Source organism: Carcharhinus amblyrhynchos, chromosome 19, assembly GCF_965287045.1.
Source record: "Carcharhinus amblyrhynchos chromosome 19, sCarAmb.v2.hapA, whole genome shotgun sequence".
NCBI classification, from domain to species: Eukaryota; Metazoa; Chordata; class Chondrichthyes; order Carcharhiniformes; family Carcharhinidae; genus Carcharhinus; species Carcharhinus amblyrhynchos.
The window spans coordinates 30487237-30509023 of record NC_137342.1 but is presented as its reverse complement, the minus strand read 5'-3'; the positions used below and the strand labels follow the sequence as shown (position 1 = coordinate 30509023).

The 21787-nt window shown below is 41.8% G+C and overlaps 2 protein-coding genes across 4 annotated transcripts in view; one reads left to right on the top strand and one right to left on the bottom strand.

Moving 5' to 3' along the window:
- The window catches only part of reln (reelin), a 318770-nt gene extending 311628 nt beyond the window's left edge, over positions 1–7142 (top strand). For both annotated transcript variants that reach the window (XM_080207461.1, XM_080207462.1), the window contains 3 exons: positions 868–1065; positions 5497–5595; positions 5827–7142. In XM_080207461.1, the coding sequence (XP_080063587.1) occupies positions 868–1065; positions 5497–5595; positions 5827–5923 (394 nt within the window). In that variant the 3' untranslated portion in view covers positions 5924–7142. The remainder of the gene's footprint in view (positions 1–867; positions 1066–5496; positions 5596–5826) is intronic.
- A 1565-nt stretch (positions 7143–8707) lies between these two features.
- LOC145355642 (T-kininogen 2-like) lies at positions 8708–20684 on the bottom strand. 2 transcript variants are annotated; one of them, XM_080207885.1, is made up of 6 exons: positions 20611–20684; positions 16911–17016; positions 16257–16414; positions 14259–14369; positions 13997–14110; positions 8708–8928 (listed from the first exon to the last, which is right to left on the bottom strand). In XM_080207885.1, the coding sequence occupies exons 1-6, from the start codon at positions 20671–20673 to the stop codon at positions 8713–8715; spliced, it is 768 nt and encodes a 255-aa protein (XP_080064011.1). In that variant the 5' UTR covers positions 20674–20684; the 3' UTR covers positions 8708–8712. The 2 variants fall into 2 exon arrangements, with proteins under 2 accessions (XP_080064011.1, XP_080064012.1); XM_080207886.1 differs by lacking the exon at positions 13997–14110.
- Positions 20685–21787: the final 1103 nt, after the last annotated feature.

Sequence of the window (21787 nt, the reverse complement as noted above, 5' to 3'; positions counted from 1 at the left end):
CAGAGGAAATCCACACAGACACGTGGAGAATGTGCAAACTCTACACAAGACAGTAACCTAAGTTGGGAATCGAACCTGAGTCCCTGGTGCTGTGCGTCCATGCTACCCGTTAATAGCTTATGATTTTAAGAAAATTTTTTAAAAATCATTCTTGTGTATGACATCGAAGGAGCAATAGTGTCAGTTAAAGCCCAACTACACTGCAAACAGTTAAGAAAGAGTATATCATTGAATCGTAAATTGTATGATGGAAATATTGATGATTAAGGAATTAGGTCTACCTACATGAAGATAAATTTGCAAAACAAATTTCCAGCCAGAGCAGAGAACTGTCATGAAAAGTCTCACTTCCTTCAGGCTACTACTCCCTGATGGATGAAATTCTTCATCTCGGGCTGGCTCCTGCCACTTTGGCTGAGGGTGGATCATTACACCAGCCTGGGCACTGGATCCCTGCCATTGGTAAATTGCCCTCTTGCAGTCCAGTAAGATATTTCCAAAGGCCACCTGGTGCCAGATCACCTCGTATGCTGGTTCAAGTTTGCAAATCCCACTAAAGTGCAGATAACTGCTTTGTATCTTCCAGGTACAGCAACATCATCAGAACAGCCTGATGTGTAAAAGATTCAAAAACGTTACTGAAAACGCTGCGAGAAACTGGATCACTTTCTCTATTTTAACAAAAATGAAAACTCTTTGGACAAAATGTGATCCTGCCAGACTTCCTTTTCTCTTTATAAAACTTAATCTCTATAAAATCGCTTGAGCATTTCCTGGGACTGAATCTTAGCTGTTCTGAGCTTAGCTATTCTAATTTATTAGTTTTGACGCTACATTTTCTAAACACAAAATCTCTTTTCTCTTTAGCAAAATCATGTTTGTACTGCAGATTGGCAGTACATCACAGACAGTGAGCTGCAATGCCGATCTGACAGACCCTAACATTGCAGACAAGGCCATTCTGCTACAGTACAGTCTGAACGGAGGCATTACATGGCATGTTATAGCTCAGCACCAACCTAAGGATTTCGTACATGCCCAGAGAATATCTTACAATGTCCCTCTGTAAGTATATAATCTTCAGAGCTGAGAAATCTTTCAAAAGCCTAACATAAATAAGAAGATGTCATTCTGTAGTATCAGTTATACTGGACTCAGAATTCCTCTATTGGTACAATTATCAATGCCATTGGGAATTTGATTTGATTTAGTGTTACATGTATTGTATCTTGCACACCAAACAGACAAAAACATACTGTTCATAGAGTACATTGGGCAGAAGGAAAGGAGGAGGTGCAGAATATAGTGTTTCAGTCACAGATAGGGCGTAGAGAAAGATAAGTTTAATGTATGGTAGGTTCACTCAAAAGTCTGATAGCAGCAGGGAAGAAGCTGTTCTTGAGTCAGTTGATATGTGTTCTCAGACTTTTGTATCTTTTTCCTGTTGGAAGAGAGTACGTAGAGTCCTTGATTATTCTGGCGGCTTTTCTGAGGTGTAGACGGAGCCAATGGATGAGAGGCTGGTTTGCGTGATGGACTGGGCTACTTTCACAACCCTGGGTAGTTTTTTGTGGTCTTGATCAGAACAGGAGCCATACCAAGCTGTGATACATGCAGAAAGGATGCTTTCTATGGTGAGAATCATAGCAGTCATGCTGAATTGTTGGGCAATCCCAGCAATACTATAAATGTATCCTTCCAGAAATAAGCAACACAGAAAATCATCCAGAATGTACTTCCAGTACTGCACATAGTAGCCAAAGCAGTTCTCACCCCACTGTAACTATCAATGAAGTGGAAGTTGCTGATGTTGTAAACAAATCCTTCATTGTGTGCAAGGAAATCATTTCATTAACAACTGTCGCTGTAGGATTTTTCTAAACTTCAGTATACAAGTTATTGTTTGACCAAAAGTAAAATGCCACACGTCGAGAAATGGAGCTTATCTTATCTGAAAAGATCCAATTCTGACCTTTTCAATCTATTAACTCGTCCTCTCACAAGAAACAGGAGCAGAGTTGATCATATGACCCGTCGGGTCTGCTCCATCATTCGGTATGAACATGGCTAATTTTGGGTTTTACTTTTACTTTCCTGCCTGCTCTCCATATTTCTTGATTCCCTGAAGGATTAGGCCAGCAATGTGCCTGGGGGGTTGAGGTCAGCAACATCTATGCTGGGAGGACTTTTTAGCAATCTCCCAGAGATCGGCACAGGCATGATGACCCCCTCAGCACACTGATTTCAGTCTCTTCACTGGGAATAGGCTCTACCCCTGGATTTTTCACGTCATTCACACTAGTGCACTGTGTAGCGCACAGAATGTGGGAGATTCATTTTGAAACTCCTGCTGAAAAAACCAGTGTGATTTACTCCAATTTTATGTGAATTCGACACTTAGAATTTTTTGGGGAGAATCATCCCCCCCCCCGCCAAGAATCTATCCCATCCTTAAATGTATTCAATAACGACACATCCACAATCCTCTCAGGTAGAGAATTAACAAGATTCAGAACCTTTGGAGTGAAGTAATTTCTCCTCACCTCAGTTCTAAATGATTGGCCCCTTATCCTGAGGCTATGCTCCATGTCCCCTTATGTATAGAGCGTCTTCAGCATAGTAAATATATGAGTTGTTTCACTGTAACGTTATCAAACAGTATTTCACACTAACTCACATAAGGGGATATGCCAGATTTTTCTCAGTCAAAGCAATAGGTCTTAAGAAAAATCTTAAAAAAGGAAAGAGAAGTAGGAAAAGAACTGCAGAGCTTTGGGCCAATGTAGCCATTGACATGGCTCCAATAATGGAATGATTAAAATCGTGGGTGCGCAGGAGACCAGAATTGGAAAAGCATGATATTTTGGAGGGTAATTAGGCTGCTGGAGGATACAGACATAGAGAGGGGTGAGGCTGTGGAGGGATTTGGAAACAAGGATGTGAATTTTAAAATCAAGGTGTTGCTTAACTTGGGGATAGTGTAAATCAGAGAGCACAGGGCTGATGGATAAACAGCATCAGGCTTATTATACTGGTCACATTGGGATGGGGTGATCACAGTGGGAGAGGGGAAATAATATATGTTCCTCTGTTCATCAATTTAGACAGAAGAATTAGAGGACACAATTTCAGTTGCACCCAATATGGGCTGGCAACCTGCTAGTGTTAGCCAAGAGCTCAGCCATTTTGAGACCTCATTAATGTGCCGTTGGCAAGTTATGGGCTCCAAATGGGCACCTCACAATAGCTCACCAGTTACAGGGGGGCAACCAGTCAATCACTCCCACACTGTGCCAACCAGTAAATAACACCGGAGGAAGCTTGGGGAAAGTAGTTGTGGGGAAGCCATTATGGGGGAACCTTAAATGATACGGCAGCCAGCTGGACTGTTTTGAGGGCTCAAGAGATGCACTCCTTCTCCTGAACCCATTAAAAGAACTTGCAGTTTCATGAACTATTCTTTGAGTACTTGCCAGCATCCTTTAAATGGCTCCTGGTTAAACCTGGTGGAAATAGACAGGATGGCACAATACACTTTCCACCCAGTTTTACCTGAAAATTGCTTTCATCAGACTGTGATAACTGGCAGAGGATCCTGAACTGCATATTAAAGACATTTGAGACAGGTGAGATACTCTCTCATCGACAGACCCACCTGTTGAAAAGGCCAAAGCTACGTTAGAATGGGAAGTTGTACACAGATTGATTTACTCTCATGCTGGAGAAGGGAAGGAAGAATTATTTCATTACATGTTGTGAAAATGCTGGAGCAGAGTGGTATCTTCAGGCAGAAGCTCCCTGCCATCAGGTTTGGAAGTGGGGGGGATCTATAAAACTCCCTAGTGGTTTTCTCGCTGCCCTCCCACCTGCCCCTGGCCAGTCAAAAGTTTACATGGGCTGGGCAAGGTTTAAGGCAGCCACCCTTTCCCCAATAGAAGCTCTTAAGTAGCCAATTATTGGTCTCTATTTTGAGGTTGACAAAGAAGGGTTTAGGGGCAAGTTATGGGCTCCAAGTGGGCACCTCACAGCAGCTCACCAATTACAGGGGGGTGGGGACGGGACAACCAATCAACTACTCTCACACTGTGCCAACCAGCAAATAACACTGGAGAAAGCATGGGGAAGGCAGTTGTGGGGAGGCCATTATGGGGGAACCTTAAATGATATGGCAGCCAGCTGGATGTTTTGGGGCTCAAAAGAAGAACTCTTGAGAGTGATGTATGAAGCACAGAAAAAGGCCCATTGGTCCATTGTGTTTTCGCCAATCGAACTACCTATTCTAATCCCATTTTCCAGCAACTGGCCCATAGCCTTGTATCCCTTGGCGTCGCAAGTGCACATCTAAATACTTTGTAATGAGGTTTTCTGTCTCCACCAAACTTTCCGGCAATGAATTCCAGACTCCCACCACCCTTTGGGTAAAAAGGTTTTTCCCTCACATCCGCTCTAAATCTCCTGTCCCTTACCTTAAATCAGATCAGAATGAACAAAACTTCTTTGCCCTGTAATTGAATCCTAATTTTCACCCTGACTTTGCTGTTTGATTGACACATCAAACTAATGATAAGACAAAGAACAACCATTTTGCTAATCATGGAAGTATGGATGGGTCTGGAAGTCGTGCGGCACAGTGGTAGCACCACTACCTCTGAATCAAAAGCTCCAGATTCAAGTCCAATATCAGAGCATGTTGGCCAAAAAAGGAGTATTCATAATACAGTTCAATGGGCTGATAATCAGCTCAGGAAGGGAAATAGTGTAGTTGTGCAGATATGCTAAAAGAAATGAGTCTTCATATGATTCTTCACTCTCTTTCTGTAGCGTGTAGCGTCTGATTTGTCTTGTGGTTCGTGTTTGATCATGTGGTATGCATTGCTGCATCTCTGTGGTTTGCACAGATATGTTATTGTATGGAAAGGAAAAATGAGTTGAAACCAGAGTTTTCATGGATATCGAATCTGCAGGAACAGCATACAATACCAATTTGTTGTGATTAATGCTGATATACCGCTTTTCAGGTCCATGAGAGGGTGGATCCTGTTCCTCCAATCCACAACTGCATTTGATTCTATTTTGATTTTGTTCATCAAAGACTCAGGAACTGCATAAAGTGCAGTTGCACCACCCAGTGATAGGGAAATAGTACTGCACGAACTTGTATTTGTGGAAAAATCTCTTGCTAAATTGAACAAAATCAGGAAGTTTTTTTTTCAATGTGTCTAGTGATCACACTAAAAAAGCATAAATTTGTATAAATCCTAGGATGCAGTCATGGACAGCCCTGCTGATATTATTAGGAAGTATTTGCTTCCTTATGAAGCCTTAGAGATCCCCAATCTTGTACAGAAATGCCATCTCACCTGAGACAAAGGGATTTATTATACCTTTTACAGATAGTATATACATTACAAAGGAAATCACAGTTTCTTAAAGCTTAACATACAAAATGACCACCAATCAATTCAACAGCTAACTTCTTGAAATTTATTACTATAGGGAGGCACGAGTTAAAGGTGTTCAGCTACGGTGGTGGCAGCCACGTCATAATGGAGCAGGCCGTGACCAGTGGGCTCTGGATCACGTAGAAGTGGTTCTGTGAGTATCTGTGTGCGCTGTTGTAAAAGGGATGATTTATCAGTACTCATTTTCTCCCAGTATAGTCACAAACTATGATTAATTTTGCAAATTCTGAGGAGCTTCAAGAAAACCCATCAGCCAGATTTTACTGAAAGTGAAGTCTGCGTAAGTTGGAAAGTTGGTTATCGGAGCTCTTTGGTGTCATTTTATGACTTTATTCAGCTTCATTGTTTTATTCTTTCATTGTAGGACTCGTAAGCAAAACTACATGATGAACTTCTCAAGGCAACATACACTCAGGCATTACTACAGCAGAAGACGGAGATCCCTCAGACGAAACCTGTAAAGAATTACAGGCATACATCTGTCATGACTCATGATCCTAATAAACAAAGCACTGTTTCTCATAAGGGGCCAATATCAGATATAGGGATATAATAAATTAGTATGAAGACTACAAGAATACAACATCTATTACACACTGTGAATTAATAAATGAAGTGGCTTACATTCCGAGATGTATTGTCGTTTATTCTTTGTGGCTGTGTACTACGTGATGTGTTGCAATGTCAGTTACTGTAATAGTATTGTAAGCAAATGTAAAAGCACAATTTACTTTGCAGTGTATCAATCTTCATAGGATAGTGACACAATAACACAAACAATATCAAATGGTGCTCATCACATACAAATGTGTGAAATGTATGTTTAATATGTTTAAAATAAGGGAATTGGCAGGTTAGATAGGAAATCATGCATTCCCCCTAATAGAGAATCTAGAACAAAGGTTAAAATTCAAACTGAGCCAGTTAAAAGTGAACCAACAGGAAAGCTGTTTCACACAAAAGATGTAACAATGTGGAATGCACTGTTCCAGACGACCATAGATACAAAATCAATTGAAATGTTTAAAAACAAATTGTGTATTTACTTGAGAGTAGTAGGGGATTTAGGGACTGTGAAAGAATGGTACTGAAGAGGTAGATTTGCCATGGCTAACAACATTTCAAAGCAAAAATTGAGGCAAATGGCCTATTTCTGTCTGTATATTTGAAAAGCCAAACAATAGTTGTCTTTGCTTTCTATAATCAAAAAAAGTTAACAAAACCACAAAAAAAAACTGTATTTAACTTATGTTCAACAAAGAATGACAACTTCAGAATTTGGAGACACAGTAAGATGGTGATTTTTGTGACTCTTAATGGTTTGCCATTTAAAGCCTTTAACAGCATTACAGCTAACACTGTGTTGCAGTTTAGATGTGCATTTTTCTGATTAAACACTAACGGTTTTGATGTAATTCCTAGCTGCCACTCGTGTCCTCTTGCAACAATTCTTTTGTGATGATGCTTATTCGATATGACAGCTTGGTGTTATTTGTGTATTATTTTGAATTTGTTTCTACTGATTAACAACTGGTTCATGTTTGTAACTTTTGAGTAAGAGTATTGTACTTACCCAGTATAGTTATAACTGCAGTGTAATGTTACCTAAAACTAGATGGAGTGAGTTAATATATCACAGTGTTATTTACTGAGATAGATCCAAACATACTTTCAATAAAGATACAATCAATATTACACTGAGATTGTTTTTCTTGCAGTTTTCCTTTTTTACAACAGTTACTATACTTCAAAAGTACTTCATTGGCTGTAAAATGCTTTGGAACTGAAGTTAGGAAAGATATTATGTAAATGCAAACTCACCAAAATGGTATATCATTTCAGAACAGAGCACTGGATTATAAAACGCCAAAACCTATTACTGTCATTCCAAATCAGAATATGTTTTCCTCCTGATTGATTAGATTGGTATTACAGCACACACAAGTGTTGCCAAATGTGATTAAATGTATTCCTGGCGGTCTCATTATATGACTTGCTCCAGGTTCTTGTCATTAGTCGGCCAGCACACGCACTCTTGTGATGTACTGCCATCCTACACCAATTGGAGCGACCGTCCCATTCACTTAATTGGATGATGTTTGACTGTCAGCTACACAGACCTTTTGCCTATTTTCAATATCTAGTGAATAGAAATCGTGAAAGAAAATGACAAAAATAAACTATCTTTTTTTCAATGGTCTGATGATTTTTCTCTGAGGTTGCACATCTGGAGATTAATTTTCAATTCCTGGAGCCTCCAGGCCAACCCTAATGGATTGGCAACAGGGTGACCAACCAGTCCTTATACCAATGAATCTTGTTCTGACTTTTGAACTGTGGCAGTTCATTGTTTCACACTAGTCCTAAACTGAAGAGATGTTTGGTACATGCTATAATGAAGCTATAATGGAAGATACTAAAGGTGAACTTCTGCATGGGTTACCCTGCCCGCCAACCAGCATTTCGGCAGTAGTTCAGCAAAAAAGTCAATGCAATGGTATTAATAACCATTTACTCCATTTCATCAGGAATTCTGCCAATAGAATCATAGCTGTTTACAACACAGAAACAGGTCCCTTGGCCCAACTTGGCCACGCTACCTTTTTTTTAAAAGCCGCTAAGCTAATTCCAATTGCCTGTATTTGGCCCATATCCCCTTACACCCATTGTACCCAGCAAATCTCTGTTCCAAAATTACAGTGAAAGATTGGGAGGGTGCCAAATTCTATCCCAGCATGTTTAAAGAAGAGTACTTTTCAGTTATCAGATAATGTTTTGTTTAAGTTGAGGTACTGCACTGGATTTTAATCTTTTCAATTTCGTGCTGAGGTTTAATGGTCATTGACTGCAATACGCATTTATTCTCCAGCATTACAATCCACAATTCGAGCTGCACAAACAATAATTATTTTCATTCCATGAGGCCATAAATCATCCAGGTAGTGTGTGGTCTAATTCTACTTGTTGGTTTCATTGAGATATTCTAGATTTTTAAAGGGTCGATATAGAAAATATTAATGTATTTTCCTCTTTTTAGCTGCTCTAGACTTGCTGCCTATTTCTAGCAGATTTTATTTGTGTTTATACAGTATCAGATGGTTAGAAAACTGTAAGCAATTAGGATTGATACCATGAGGATTGCATTTTATTGATATATACCACCATCAGAACAAAAATCAAAATCAGACCAAAAGATGTGGTTGAAAATAAACATAATTGACAGCTCTTTTGGAAGGTGTACACCTTGTCCTTACTCATCTAACAGATCAGATTTGTTGATTTCAGTTGATATACTGGGCTTAGCTTCATTCACCAAGCTCATCATTTCTTCTGGGTTTTGAGGCTCAGCGACTGATTCAGTTGGGTATTCAATTGTAGGCTCAACAGGGGAGTTCACTGTGGGTTCAAATGTTCCTGGCATCTCAGGCTGCAATCCTAAGGAATCTGTTTCATTTCGGAACACTTCCTGAAGACACAAAATCAATAAGTACATGAGATTTTTCAGAATTGCATTCCTGAAGCTTAATAATTTACCTTCATATCAGGAAAGTGTATGCTTCAGTGGAGTAGCCACGAAGTATGATGTGCAATTCCTGACTTCTTTAATGACAACACTGGGATATCAATAGAACAATTATTGAATCAGCTGTGGCATTGCTCAAGCTAAGGCATATAATGCCTTATTGTCTCATAACAAGAATTTCATTATGCCACCTAATATATAATGTATTATGCTGCTGCCACTATATTTCAGACTTCTAATGCCAGAAAGTTTACTTGCTGAAGTAGGACATCTGGATATTAACTGGAGGTTAATTGTGAGGTAAGTTTGAAAATGATGAATTGCTTGACTATTTTCAGATCCAGGTTAGTCAGTAAAAAATGGACTGCTATTTTTTATCAATTTACTATGTACAGGGAATCCTTCACAGTATCTTTGATTACAGATATCGCCTCACAATCTCATCGTGATCTGGGTCAGATGCCACTGCTGGATAATTGGCAGGCTTAGTGAATAGTTTTCACCATTACAATTACCCCGTATACTTAATCATCTCAACTGGTGTTTACAGTTTACACTACTCACCACTGACTGCAATAACAAAGTAAATTGCAGCTCTTTAGGTTCCAAAGTACAAATTAAGATTAATCTTAAAGTCATTTATGGCACAGAAAGAGGCGATTTGGCTCTTCAAGTATATCCTGGCTCGCCACAGAATTTTCCAGTCAGTCCCACTCCTCCAATTGATCCTTATAGCCCTGAAAGTTTATTTCCTTCAAGTGCCCATCCAATTTCTTTTTGAAGTCACTGGTTGTTTTGATTTCCATCACCCTCTTGTGCAGTGAGTTCAACGTCAATACAGCTCACTGTGCAAAAGTGCCATTAGGAGAAATTAAGAGGGAGAAGTTCTGTAATTCTGTCCTAAATATGTTTACCATTTCAGAATCACTTCCTAATATATGATAGGGTTGCACAGTGACTAGCACTGCTGTCTCACAGCGCCAGGGAACCAGGTTCAATTCCAGCCTCGAGTCACAGTCTGTGTGGAGTTTGCACATTCTCCCTGTGTCTGCGTGGGTTTTCTCCGGGTGCTCCGGTTTCCTCCCACAATCCAGAGATGTGCAGGTTAGGTTGATTGGCCATGATAAATTATCCCTAGTGTCATAGGATTAGCAGGGTAAATGTGTGGGGTTACGGGAATAGGGCCTGGGTGGAATTGTGGTCGGTACAGACAGGATGGGCCGAATGGCTTCCTTCTGCACTGTAGGGATTCTGTGATGATAAATGTATAGTTTGAAAGTTGGGAGAGCAACTAAGGAAATAAAAAAATACTTGCATTTGTACAGCGTAATTCACCACCCTGGGACAGTTTGATTACTCTTATCTTGATCATAACAACCGCTTGCATTTATATAGCACCTTCCATGATAACCAGTGTTATCAAACAAAAAATGTGACATGGAGCCGTATAAGGTTATATGAGGGTCAATAACCAAAAACTTGGTCAAAGATGTAGTTTTTAAGGAGCATCTGAAGGAGGAAAGAGAGATGGAGAGATTCAGATTTAGGGACGGAATCCAGGAGCTTAAGACTTTAACAGATGATGTCACAGCCATCAATGATGGAGTGATTAAAATCAGGAATGTTGCCAGAGACTAGAATTGGAGGAGCACAGATATCTGGAATGTTGTAGAGCTGGATGATGAGGTTACAAATGTTAGGGAGAGGGACGACCACTGAGGGGTTCAAACACAAAAACCAGAATTTTAAAATCAATGTACTGCCGGACTGGTAGCCAAAAGGGTCAGCAAGAACTGAGCTGAATGGGAGTTGATGTGGGTTAGGAAATGGGCTGTAGCATTTTAGATTTATGGAAGATAGAAGATGAGAGGCTCGCTGTAGTGCATTGGGATAGTCAAGTCTAGAGAATAACAATGGCATATTTGAATTATTGAGATACCAAGAAACATTATCTTAAATGACATTTTTACAATATTAGTACAGTCTCCACAACCTTTAATGTACTTTCAGCTGCCTAGTCTCTGGAATTCCCTCCCTAAATCTCTCCATCTCTCTTTCCTCCTTTAAGATGCTCCTTAAAACTAATTGCCAAACAAGGTTCTATCTGCCTCAGCTTAAATATATTCAATGACCACCCCCCTCCCCATCACTTTGTGAGCAGACAGTTCCAGAGCCACACAACCGTCAGAGAAAAAAAAAACATTTCTGTTTTAAAGGGTGACCCCTAATTTTAAAACAGCGATCCCTAGTTCTGGATTCACCCACACAACAAAATATTTTTTCCACGTTCACCTTGTGGAGACTGTTCAGGATCTTATACACGTCAATCGAGACACCCCTCACTCTTCTAAACTCCAGTGGAAACAAGTCCAGTCTGTGCAACTTTTTCCCATAAGAAAACCCACTCATTCCAGGTATCTAGCAAACCTCATAATGCTTCTTTGTAGCACCTTGGGACAGTTTATTGTATTAAAGATGTTACATAAATACACGTTGTGTGTTAGTGCAAAACTATCACATCGCCATTCGTTCCTCACTCAAGGGACCAATGAGGAAATTTTAGAACGATAAGGTTCTGTACATAATTAAACTGAATTTTCAAAAATACTTAAGGTACTAAAAAAAAACTACTGCTGAACAAAGTTAAAGCAATGTCATAGCAATAAGTTGTTTAAACCAAAGTAATTAGTAAAAGTGACCAGGATGTGAGACGGTCAGTGTGTGTGTGTGTGTGTGTGTGTGTGTGTGTGTGTGTGTGTGTGTGTGTGTGTGTCAGGCTCACTCCCAGACACAGGGTGCTCACCCACTGAGAGTGTGTGTGTGTGTGCGTGTGCGTGTGTACATGTGTTGGTGTTTGGTGGTGAGTGAGAAGCCTGAGGCTGAGAGTAAGACCGACACACAATCACACACAAACTCCTGACACACAAACACACACTCTCTCATACTCCAGCACAGAGATACAGACTCACTCTCACGCAGACTCACTTACTCCTGCACACAGGCACATGTTCACCCACTCATATGCACACTCATTACCATGCACAGGCACATGCTCATCTAATCTTGCACACTCACTTCTGTGCACAGGCACACACTCTCTCACTCTCACGTACAGGTGCATATGTTCTCACACACCCCTCCCCCAATGCCCCAAGCCCACTCAATCGGAACACTGTTCCCTGGGCCCACTCCCCGGCACTGTTCCCTGGGCCCACTCCCCGGCACTGTTCCCTGTGCCCACTTCCCGGCACACTATTCCCTGGGTCCACTCCCCGGCATACTGTTCCTTGGGCTCGTTCCCCAGCACACTGTTCCCTGGGCCCACTACCCAACACACTGTTCCTGTCCTCACTCCCTGGCACACTGTTCCCTGGGCCCACTGCTCCCTGTCCTCATTCCCCAGCAGACAGTTCACTGTCCCACTGTTCTCTGTCCTCACTTCCCGGCACGCTGTTCCCTGGGCCCACTTCCCGGCATACTGTTCCTTGGGCTCGTTCCCCAGCACACTGTTCCCTGGGCCCACTTCCCAGCACACTGTTCCCTGTCCTCACTCCCATGCACACTGTTCCCTGTCCTCACTCCCCAGCAGACAGTTCACTGTCCCACTCTCCGGCACACCGTTCCTGTCCTCAGTTCCCAGCACACTGTTCCTTGGGCTCAAGGAAGGGCAAGGGGATTAAGGGTTATGGGGAGAGGGCGAGAATGTGGAACTGAGCCATGACAGATCAGCCGTGATCTTATTGAATGGTGGGGCAGGCTCGAGGGGCTAGATGGCCTACTCCTGCTCCTATTTCTTATGTTTTTATGTTCTCCCCTGCTCACTGTTGCCTGTCCCCTCTCCCTGGCATACTGTTGCCTGTCCCCTCTCCCTGGCATACTGTTGCCTGTCCCCTCTCCCTGGCATACTGTTCCCTGTCCTCACTCCCTGTCACACTGTTCCCTGTCCTCACTCCCTGTCACACTGTTCCCTGTCCTCACTCCCTGTCACACTGTTCCCTGTCCTCACTCCCTGTCACACTGTTCCCTGTCCTCACTCCCTGTCACACTGTTCCCTGTCCTCACTCCCTGTCACACTGTTCCCTGTCCTCACTCCCTGTCACACTGTTCCCTGTCCTCACTCCCTGTCACACTGTTCCCTGTCCTCACTCCCTGTCACACTGTTCCCTGTCCTCACTCCCTGTCACACTGTTCCCTGTCCTCACTCCCTGTCACACTGTTCCCTGTCCTCACTCCCTGTCACACTGTTCCCTGTCCTCACTCCCTGTCACACTGTTCTCTCAGCGTGCTCCTTGTCACAATATTTCACCAGGACTATTCCCTCGCACACTATTCGCCTCACATTGTTCCCCCAAATCCTGAACTCATTGCTGCTGATGTTCACTAGTGAGCCTAACAGCAGAAAACATAGGGGAGAAGCAGCTTATGATTGGAGGAGCACTAATTCCTGAATCATCCATTCTAACTCCACCATTTGAATGGGGTTTTGAAAAATGGCCCCCAAGGCTCACATCGAGGGGCATCGCCAGCTATATGATGGACAAGCCTGACCTAAAGGATCCAATCATCCTCGAGTTATATAAGAACAGAGCAAAATCTGAGTGGTGAAGCTACTGGGATATTGCTATTCTATCTATAGCTGGCGAAATTCTGAATTCAATTTTTCTCCATTGTTTGATTTTGACTTTATTGGGGGATATGGTGTACATCACAGATAGGATTGATCCTACCTTAATCATTGTTCATAGAGGTACATTTCCAGAGGGCTTACTAGACAATGATCAGGAATGGACTGCAAGCCAATTGCCAACTCAAACCAAAGGTTGCAAAGTCCAACTGTAGAGTCCCAACTAACATCCTGCTGAGAACAGCTAACTGAACACAAACTGGGGATCAAACTCAGGATTCTCCTGGTCCACATGGTGATTATTACTTTAACCAGTTGAGCCACTGGATGTAACTGTGAGGGAAACACATAAATATGATGTATTGCATTGAATAGATTGGTGCTTACCGTGACGTCAATTGCATACATTATCCAATCTTGAGTCATATTGCACATTAATCTGTGGTATAACAGTTCTCCAAAGATGTCATAGTTTTGCTTGGTTAAACAGACAGCTGAGCCCTACACAAAATAAGTATTTCAGAACAGAGGTTGACATTGACTAGAGATTTTAATGTGAATCGTCAAATTCTCTTTGAAATAACAATCCTTGTTAACAAATACAAAATTCAATAATCAGCAGTACAACCCACAGGGCAAGCTACTTAACTGCTGTGGCAGGAATCTTTGGTCCACACGTGTCTTGTGCTGTGTCATTATTGTTCAGGCAGGTGGTCTCAATAAGTGTAAAATTCAGAGTGATGATCTCCCCTGCAGAAATCTATGAATACAAGAATGCAGAAGTGAAATATGTTTCAAAGATTATTATTGAAATATCATTAGCTGTAGTTTAATATCGGCTCATGTGACTTTTCTCATTATTGCATGCATGTCTTGAAAGATAAATACCTTATTCCTAGCTTGAGTTTGAACTGTTTGTTGCTGCATTATGTTGTCAGATAAGCTTCCAATTAGTTAGAAGAGGTTATAGATTTTATTATATTGTTACTTGAAATCAGCTGGACTACGCAGTTTTAAATTCTGCTGTATGAATAAAATTGTTGTTCCTTAAACTCTGGTTCAATGAGTGAAAGCGGTGGCTGGGATTTGTGCCCCTGCTTGTTGCGGGTGTAAATAGTGATGAGTGGGGTGGGGGAGGGGGGTTGCAAAATGTTGGGGGGTTGTGCAAAATCTTGCTAGAGACTGAAAACACAATTTGCATCGATGGGATTTCCCCGATTGATTCCGGGGGGTGAGGGGGCCAAGCCCAGGCAGTGCAAGGGTATGTGGGGGGTGTGTGTGCGTGGCATGGGTGAAAGTTCTGTTTCCGTGGGGGGCCACTCAGTCAGACACCCCAGTGCTGCCAGTATTAAATCTGGAACCCGCCCTTTAACTTTTTTTTGCATGGTTGGCTAAAAATATGGTGGAGGAAGCCACCTCTGGGGCCAGCGAATTCCCCTCCTATTTTACCAAATGATGTGCCACTCTGTCAGAAATCAGAAAATCCTGTCCACTGCGATTGACAAAGAGCCAAGCAAACACTGAAGGTTCAGACTGAATCCTTGCTCTGCATTAGGTTAACAGAACTTAGTTGGGTTGCAGCCATAGCATAGGCAAGGGGCAAATTGCTATAATTTTTGTTTCTGATTGCAGAACTGTTGAAGGTAATGTATGTGGGTGGCTCTCTGATCATGACAAGAGCGGACTTAGGTATGACACCCTATCAATTCACAGTGAGAAGATTCATACAGGAACAGTAATGAGATTCTAATGCCTTATCAGAGTATCTGCAATAACTTTAAAGACTAAGGAATTTATTTCCCTTTGCTTGTAATAATTTTCCGCTTCTGCTCAATTTTTGGTTGTCTAGATGTTTACTGGCATTCCTAAAGTCCCTGTGATGTGCATTGGGATGGATTGGCATAAGTCATATTACAAAGTTTCCTTTGACAATGTTTATAGAAGTCAAAGATATGCATGGCCTGAACTTTCTGCCTGTTCACAACGGCAGGATTCTCTGATCCCGCTGCAGTGAACAGAGATTTGACTGACTGCCAAATTCTCTTCCTCACTTATAGTGGTGATGGGGCGTGAATGGCCAGAACATTCCAGCTATGCTATTTACTAAAACAAGGTCTATACATCAAATACTAGATAGGATTTATATAATGGGAAGTGTGCTTAATACTACAGGCGCAATCTTACCGTCTGTTCATGTCCCACTCCCGCTGCAACGAGGTCGGGAGAATTTGGTGACCAGCGAAATCTCCATTCACTGTTGCAGATGGGAAAATCCCACTGGCGTGAAGGGTGATAAGATTCCAGCCTACACCTTTCTACGTTTGCAGTTAACCATTAACATTCAAAAATCAATAAAGATAGCAAATCCTCCATAATAGAGACAACTTCCTTCAAAGTTGATTAACTATTGAACACAGATACTCTAGTCATTAAAGCTTTCTGAGTATTTGTGAATTTCTACATAATACGAGCCATGTAGCCAGCACTTTAAGTGTCTTTACATCTGAGGGCCATATTATAAAAAATATCAACCCAATGATCTTGTTGGGGAATTTTGAAGTTTATTTACACAGTCAGATTTGTGTTCACTGATCTGTAAGTAAGTCAATGATAAAGTCAAGGTCAAATGCACAGCTACATGCTTTACCTCATGTTCTGCTGAGAGAACTCGAGCCAAAGCAAATTTGTAAAGCTGCCCACTGTTGTCATTGAATGTAGAAATGGCATGCTCCACAGTCCTGTAAACTCTGGGGTCATTAGTCTGCAAGGGCAGAAGGCAACCAGCACATGACAGCCCATCACCATCTAGAAAACAAAACTTGCATTAAAAGTGTATTGATAATTTGAAAAAATAATAATTCTTTACCCTTAAAGGCACATCATTACGAAACAGGCTAGATGGGCCAGTGCTTTTTTCATACGCTAGGATAACTTGCTCCTGTTTTACTAATATGATGTGAGCTAATCAGATGCAAGTATTAAAGGCATTTTGCATATATGATACTTTCAAATATAACACTTTAACATGTGAGTGTGCCAGGACACACATCATATTTATTGTATGTATAGATTTCTCATACATTACTGTGTGACAGTCCTAAACATCTGCTACTTTGCAGCTCAGCAATTTCCTTTAACATCTGAACCTGGGAAAGGGTGTTTGTAGACCTACGTGGAGGAGGGGGGAAATGATGGCTGAATTTTCTAATTATATATAAAGTTATTATTGATATTCAAAGTTTGCACTAAAGGGAAAATACCTGTCTGAAAGGAAAAATATTTCTTTATTGTTGCATGTTACCTTCATCCACTATCAGCTGGAATAGCTGACATTCGGGTAATCCTCTCAGCTGACCTTTAGTTTCACCAACTGGAAACAGAGTTTCTGCATAGCAGTCTCCCAGCACCTTGGCAATGTACACAGAACACAGCGTTACATAGATATTAAGCTGATCTTTCTCTACACCCTAGCTACGACTGTAACACTATATTCTGCGCCCTCTCCTTTCCTTCTCCCCAGTGTACGCTATGAATGGTATATTTTGTCTATAGTGCACAAGAAGCAATACTTTTCACTGTATCCCAATACACGTGACAATAATAAGTCAGATCAAATGACAACATGGAAACTGGCAATTCAGCTCAACCCAACTGCGCTAATCATTCTGTGCACAAATAGTTTCCTTTCTGGAAACTAGAACATATTCATTTTTTTGTTGAAAAGAAACATCATTTTTAAAAATTATCTTCTGGAAAAATCTTGGTAAAGCTCCATAGAAAGTCTATTGTCTCTACTGTATGACAAGGTTGCTTCTGAGAAATAGCAGATAATGGTTGATCAAGTCCTTCACATTGACCTGTGCCATTGGTGTAAAAACCTATCTTGAGAGGCCGATCATCTGTGCAGATGCAATATGGTGAACTCTTTGCAGATTATGGTTGATGGGCATCAGCAGGTGGTCACAGAGCAGCTCTCAGACAGCCTAACTTCTCAGGCATGCCATCAATTGCCTCCTCAGAAAGGGGAATTACTGCTGGCAAACTGACTGGTTCCAGGAGTACTTCAGGGGACAATAACTGACACAACGCGAGAACCTCTGTGTCACCAGAAAAACAGTGATGAAAAATGAGGCACAAGTGCTGCAACCCAAAATATATTTAGAACATAGAACATTACAGTGCAGTACAGGCCCTTCAGCCCTCAATGTTGCGCCGACCTGTGAAACCAATCTAAAGCCCATCTAACCTACACTATTCCAATATCATCCATATGTTTATCCAATGATCATTTAAATGGCCTTAATGTTGGTGAGTCCACTACTGTTTAGTGAAGCTTCTCACTTATTCTTTTAACCCATCTAGTTACAAAACAGCAGCTAGCAACTCTGGACACAAAACTATCCAAATGTGTTTTAGAAGCAGCATGTGCTTAACAAAGGTTAGCAAAAAAGGTGGTTGGTGTTATTTGAAAATTTCAAATCTGTGTCTCTTGCAAAAAGATGGAAACCAAACATTTCAATGAACTGTGCCATGTGCAATGCTGGAACCCTAGTGCACACAAGGTATTCATGCAGATACACCATCATTCAATTGAATGATGGTGTGGGCATGTGTGTGTGGTTTGGCAGGAGTCCCAAGCAGGTAGGAAGGACCCAGGTGACCACAACCACATAGCAGCTGACCAATGAGGGCCCATCCACTTACATATTAGGAATGGCCTTTTTCCTACTCTTGCCTCTTCAAGAATGGTAGCTCTAGGGTTTGGAGACATCTCCCTCAGCACTGGTCCTCCACCCCTCATGTACCCAGCCAAAATCATTTGTGATTACCATGGGTCTGATATAAGCTCTTTCACTAACTGCTGCCTCAGATTTAAGGTGCCAATGTATGCCCTCCTTCCTGTATCAATCGCCAATCCCTCCTCTCCAATCTGTGATCCTTAGTCTGTTTTGAACTCCTTCTGTGCTCCTCTGTAAAGCATCTTCAAAATGGCTAAACACCCACTTCAGAAAGCCACCTCACTTCAAGACCACTATCTTTCTCTGTAGGGGACGAGACAGTCCCAAGTTCACCTCTTAATCCGAAATGGGTGTGTTTAATTTGTTCAGCAGCTTGTAAATCTTTCTTAATTGCCTTCTTAACCATCTTAGTTGGCTTCCTGGTCCATTCGAATGGGTGTGCCACTTTGCCACTTTCCTACAGTTGTTTCATTCTGCCATCAGTCTCCACCTTTGGGCATTCTGACTTTTCCACATCCTCCGCCATGGCCCCTCACCATGAAACTCATTGAGGTAATGTTGCATTAAATTCTGCCCAGGGTGTCTGAACTAAGAGTATGGAGACAGATTTGCTGCTTTGGGCAGGGATGATCTGTCAGCACAACAGACAAGTTAACTCAACCATCAGTAGCATTTCTAATTACACCTCATTTCCACAGAGGCATAGCAGCATCAATTTTGAAACATTATCTTCAGCTGAAGAAAACCTTAGGAGATAGTTTACTGTCAGAGGGTATGATTTAATTTTAACGTGGAATTCACCTGCAAAGTGGATGGTGGGAAGGCAGAAGGAACAGATAAATGGGATTGATTTAAAGTTAATTTAAATGTATAGAATAGAAAGTACATTAGTTTGGAATAAACTGAGATTAAGGTGAAAATAAATATGGAACGGAAAGAATAGGTAAGAAGAGAGAATGTGTACTCCCATTGGAAATTGGCAAGTCTCTGGAAGGGACTGAAACTAGGCCCGGAGCTGGGTGTGTTGGATTTCTGGGATGGCTTATTAAGGGCAGGGCCTCTCCCTGCCCTCTTGGCAGGATAGGATAAAGACTGAGGGCATGGAGAGTGAGTGGGGCCTTGGTCCCCACACACAAAGAATTCCTGCTGGCAGTCAGCGGATATTTGCTTGCATACCAGATGTACCTATGTGCCAAAAGACACATGAAGACCAAATCAGGACCAAGATGATCATTATGTTCCAGATACATGAATATTCAAAGGTCATTTTTTAAAGTTTTATTTTGACATACAGAAATCTCCTTTCTAGGGATGGTGTTACTGCTATTGGACAACAGCAGGTTTTTGTTATATTCTTTCATGGGATGTGTATATCACTGGCTAGGCCAGCATTTGTTGCCCATCCCTGATTTCCCTTGAGTAGATGGCAGTGGGCTGCTTTCTTGGATTGTTACAAAGTGTTGTAGGTACACCCACAATGCTGTTAGGAAAGGGAGTTCCAGGATTTGGACCAGCAATAGTGAAAGCATGGCAATATAGTTCCAACACAGGATGATGTGTAGCTTGTAGGGGAACACAGATGCTGGTGTTCTCATGTATGTGCTGCCCCTGTCCTTCTGAGTAGTAGAGGTTGTGGAATTGGAAGTTTGGAAGGCTTCAGCTAGACTTCTGGCCTCTATGCCATGGGATGTCGCACCTGTCATTATAAGGCTCATTAGGGACAGACTCTCTTGACCACAGAGAATTTGTTGCGGTCAACATTGGAGTTCTTGGTGAGCATGGCATTACATGGCTCTACATACATCCCCATGCAAATATGCAGTGCCAATGTTTGCTTTTAGATGATTGAATCTGTTCAGTTTAGTAACAAAGCTACTCTTGATATCTGAATATTACAGAAACATGAATCATCTTGCAGTGTGTGAGTTGAAAAGTTAAAAGTGATATTTGTCTGAGAAATCCTGGACTGACTGATTTCCCAATGATGAATTGCATGAATGCTTGTATTGTATTGTCAAAAGTAACCTTCAGAGTGAATCACATTTAGAACAGCATTTTTCTTATTCTCTGATGGGTGCAGTAACATTTAAAAGAATCATTCAGCATTTGCATGTTTACTGCTGATAGCTACAATGCTGGCTAGCCCATCCTATTTTCTTTCAACTGATATAATGCGCTGCTTATTACTTATTCACAGCTGATTAAATATAAATTCCTCTTCATCTTCAGCAGCTTTGCGTGTGTTAATGAACATTAACTTACTGCTTCATTCTTGGCTTTAAGTGGACAATCAGACGAAAGCTCATTTTTGTCCTCTCGACACATTGTCTCCTGAATTTGAAAATGCACCCAGTATCTCTCTCCTATTATCACCTGAAAAAGCAAATCAGAGACGTCAGCTCTTTTTATCTCCTATGAAGTCAAGTCTGAGCAATTGGATTTGTGCGTCAGGAATGGACTCTCTCACACTGCCAGCAGGGATTGCAAAAACACGGTGTGGTGACTGATTTTTCACTCACTGGAATCAGTGGGCAGGATCTTACGGGCTTGCTCGGGTGAGACTGGAAATTCACGCCCGAGATCAATGGAGATCTCCATTGTTGGACCCTTGCCTGCTCCAATTCCATGGCAGGCAAGGTGACAGAGCTCCAGTCTATGTGTCCAACGCCCAGCTATAGGCATCCCACAAAGATTTAGCTTTTAGTGTCAGCTTATTGTCTGAACGTGAGGACATTTAAACAGTGTAAAATTCTGATGTCTTTATCTTTACCTGCACCAACACTGATCACCTATCACCCTGTGCTCCCTGACGTAGGTGGCTCCCAATTCCTACAATGCCTCCAATTTATAACACCAGGTTATTTTCCAAACGTCGCTGGATTCCGGGGAAGTGCCGGATGATTGGAAAACGGTTAATGTTACGCCGTTGTTTAAGAAAGGTGCCAGGCAAAAGGCGGGGAATTATAGACCGGTTAGTTTAACATCTGTGGTAGGTAAAATGTTAGAATCTGTCATTAAGGAGGAAATTGCGAGGCATCTTGAAGGGAATTGCTTGATAGAGCAGACGCAGCACGGTTTCATTAAAGGGAAGTCGTGTCTGACAAATTTACTGGAGTTCTATGAGGATGTGTCTAGGGCGGTGGATAGAGGAGAGCCGGTGGATGTGGTCTTTCTAGATTTTCAGAAGGCGTTTGACAAAGTGCCTCACAAGAGGTTATTGCAGAAGGTCGAGGGACATGGAGTTGGGGGTAGGGTGTTAGCGTGGATAGAGGATTGGTTGTTAAATAGGAGGCAGAGAGTGGGGGTCAACGGGTGCTATTCGGATTGGCGGATGGTGACTAGTGGAGTGCCCCAGGGGTCGGTGCTGGGGCCTCAGCTTTTTACCATTTATATAGATGATCTGGAGGAGGGAACCGAGTGTAGGGTGTCGAAATTTGCT

Coding starts and splice junctions, on each gene's coding strand:
- LOC145355642 (XM_080207885.1), bottom strand. CDS start 20,673: ATGTGTCGAGAGGACAAAAATGAGCTTTCGTCTGATTGTCCACTTAAA. Junction 16,415..16,910: donor CCAGCTGATAGTGGATGAAG/GTAACATGCAAC, acceptor TTTGTTTTCTAG/ATGGTGATGGGCTGTCATGT. Junction 14,111..14,258: donor CAAAGATTCCTGCCACAGCA/GTTAAGTAGCTT, acceptor TATTTTGTGTAG/GGCTCAGCTGTCTGTTTAAC.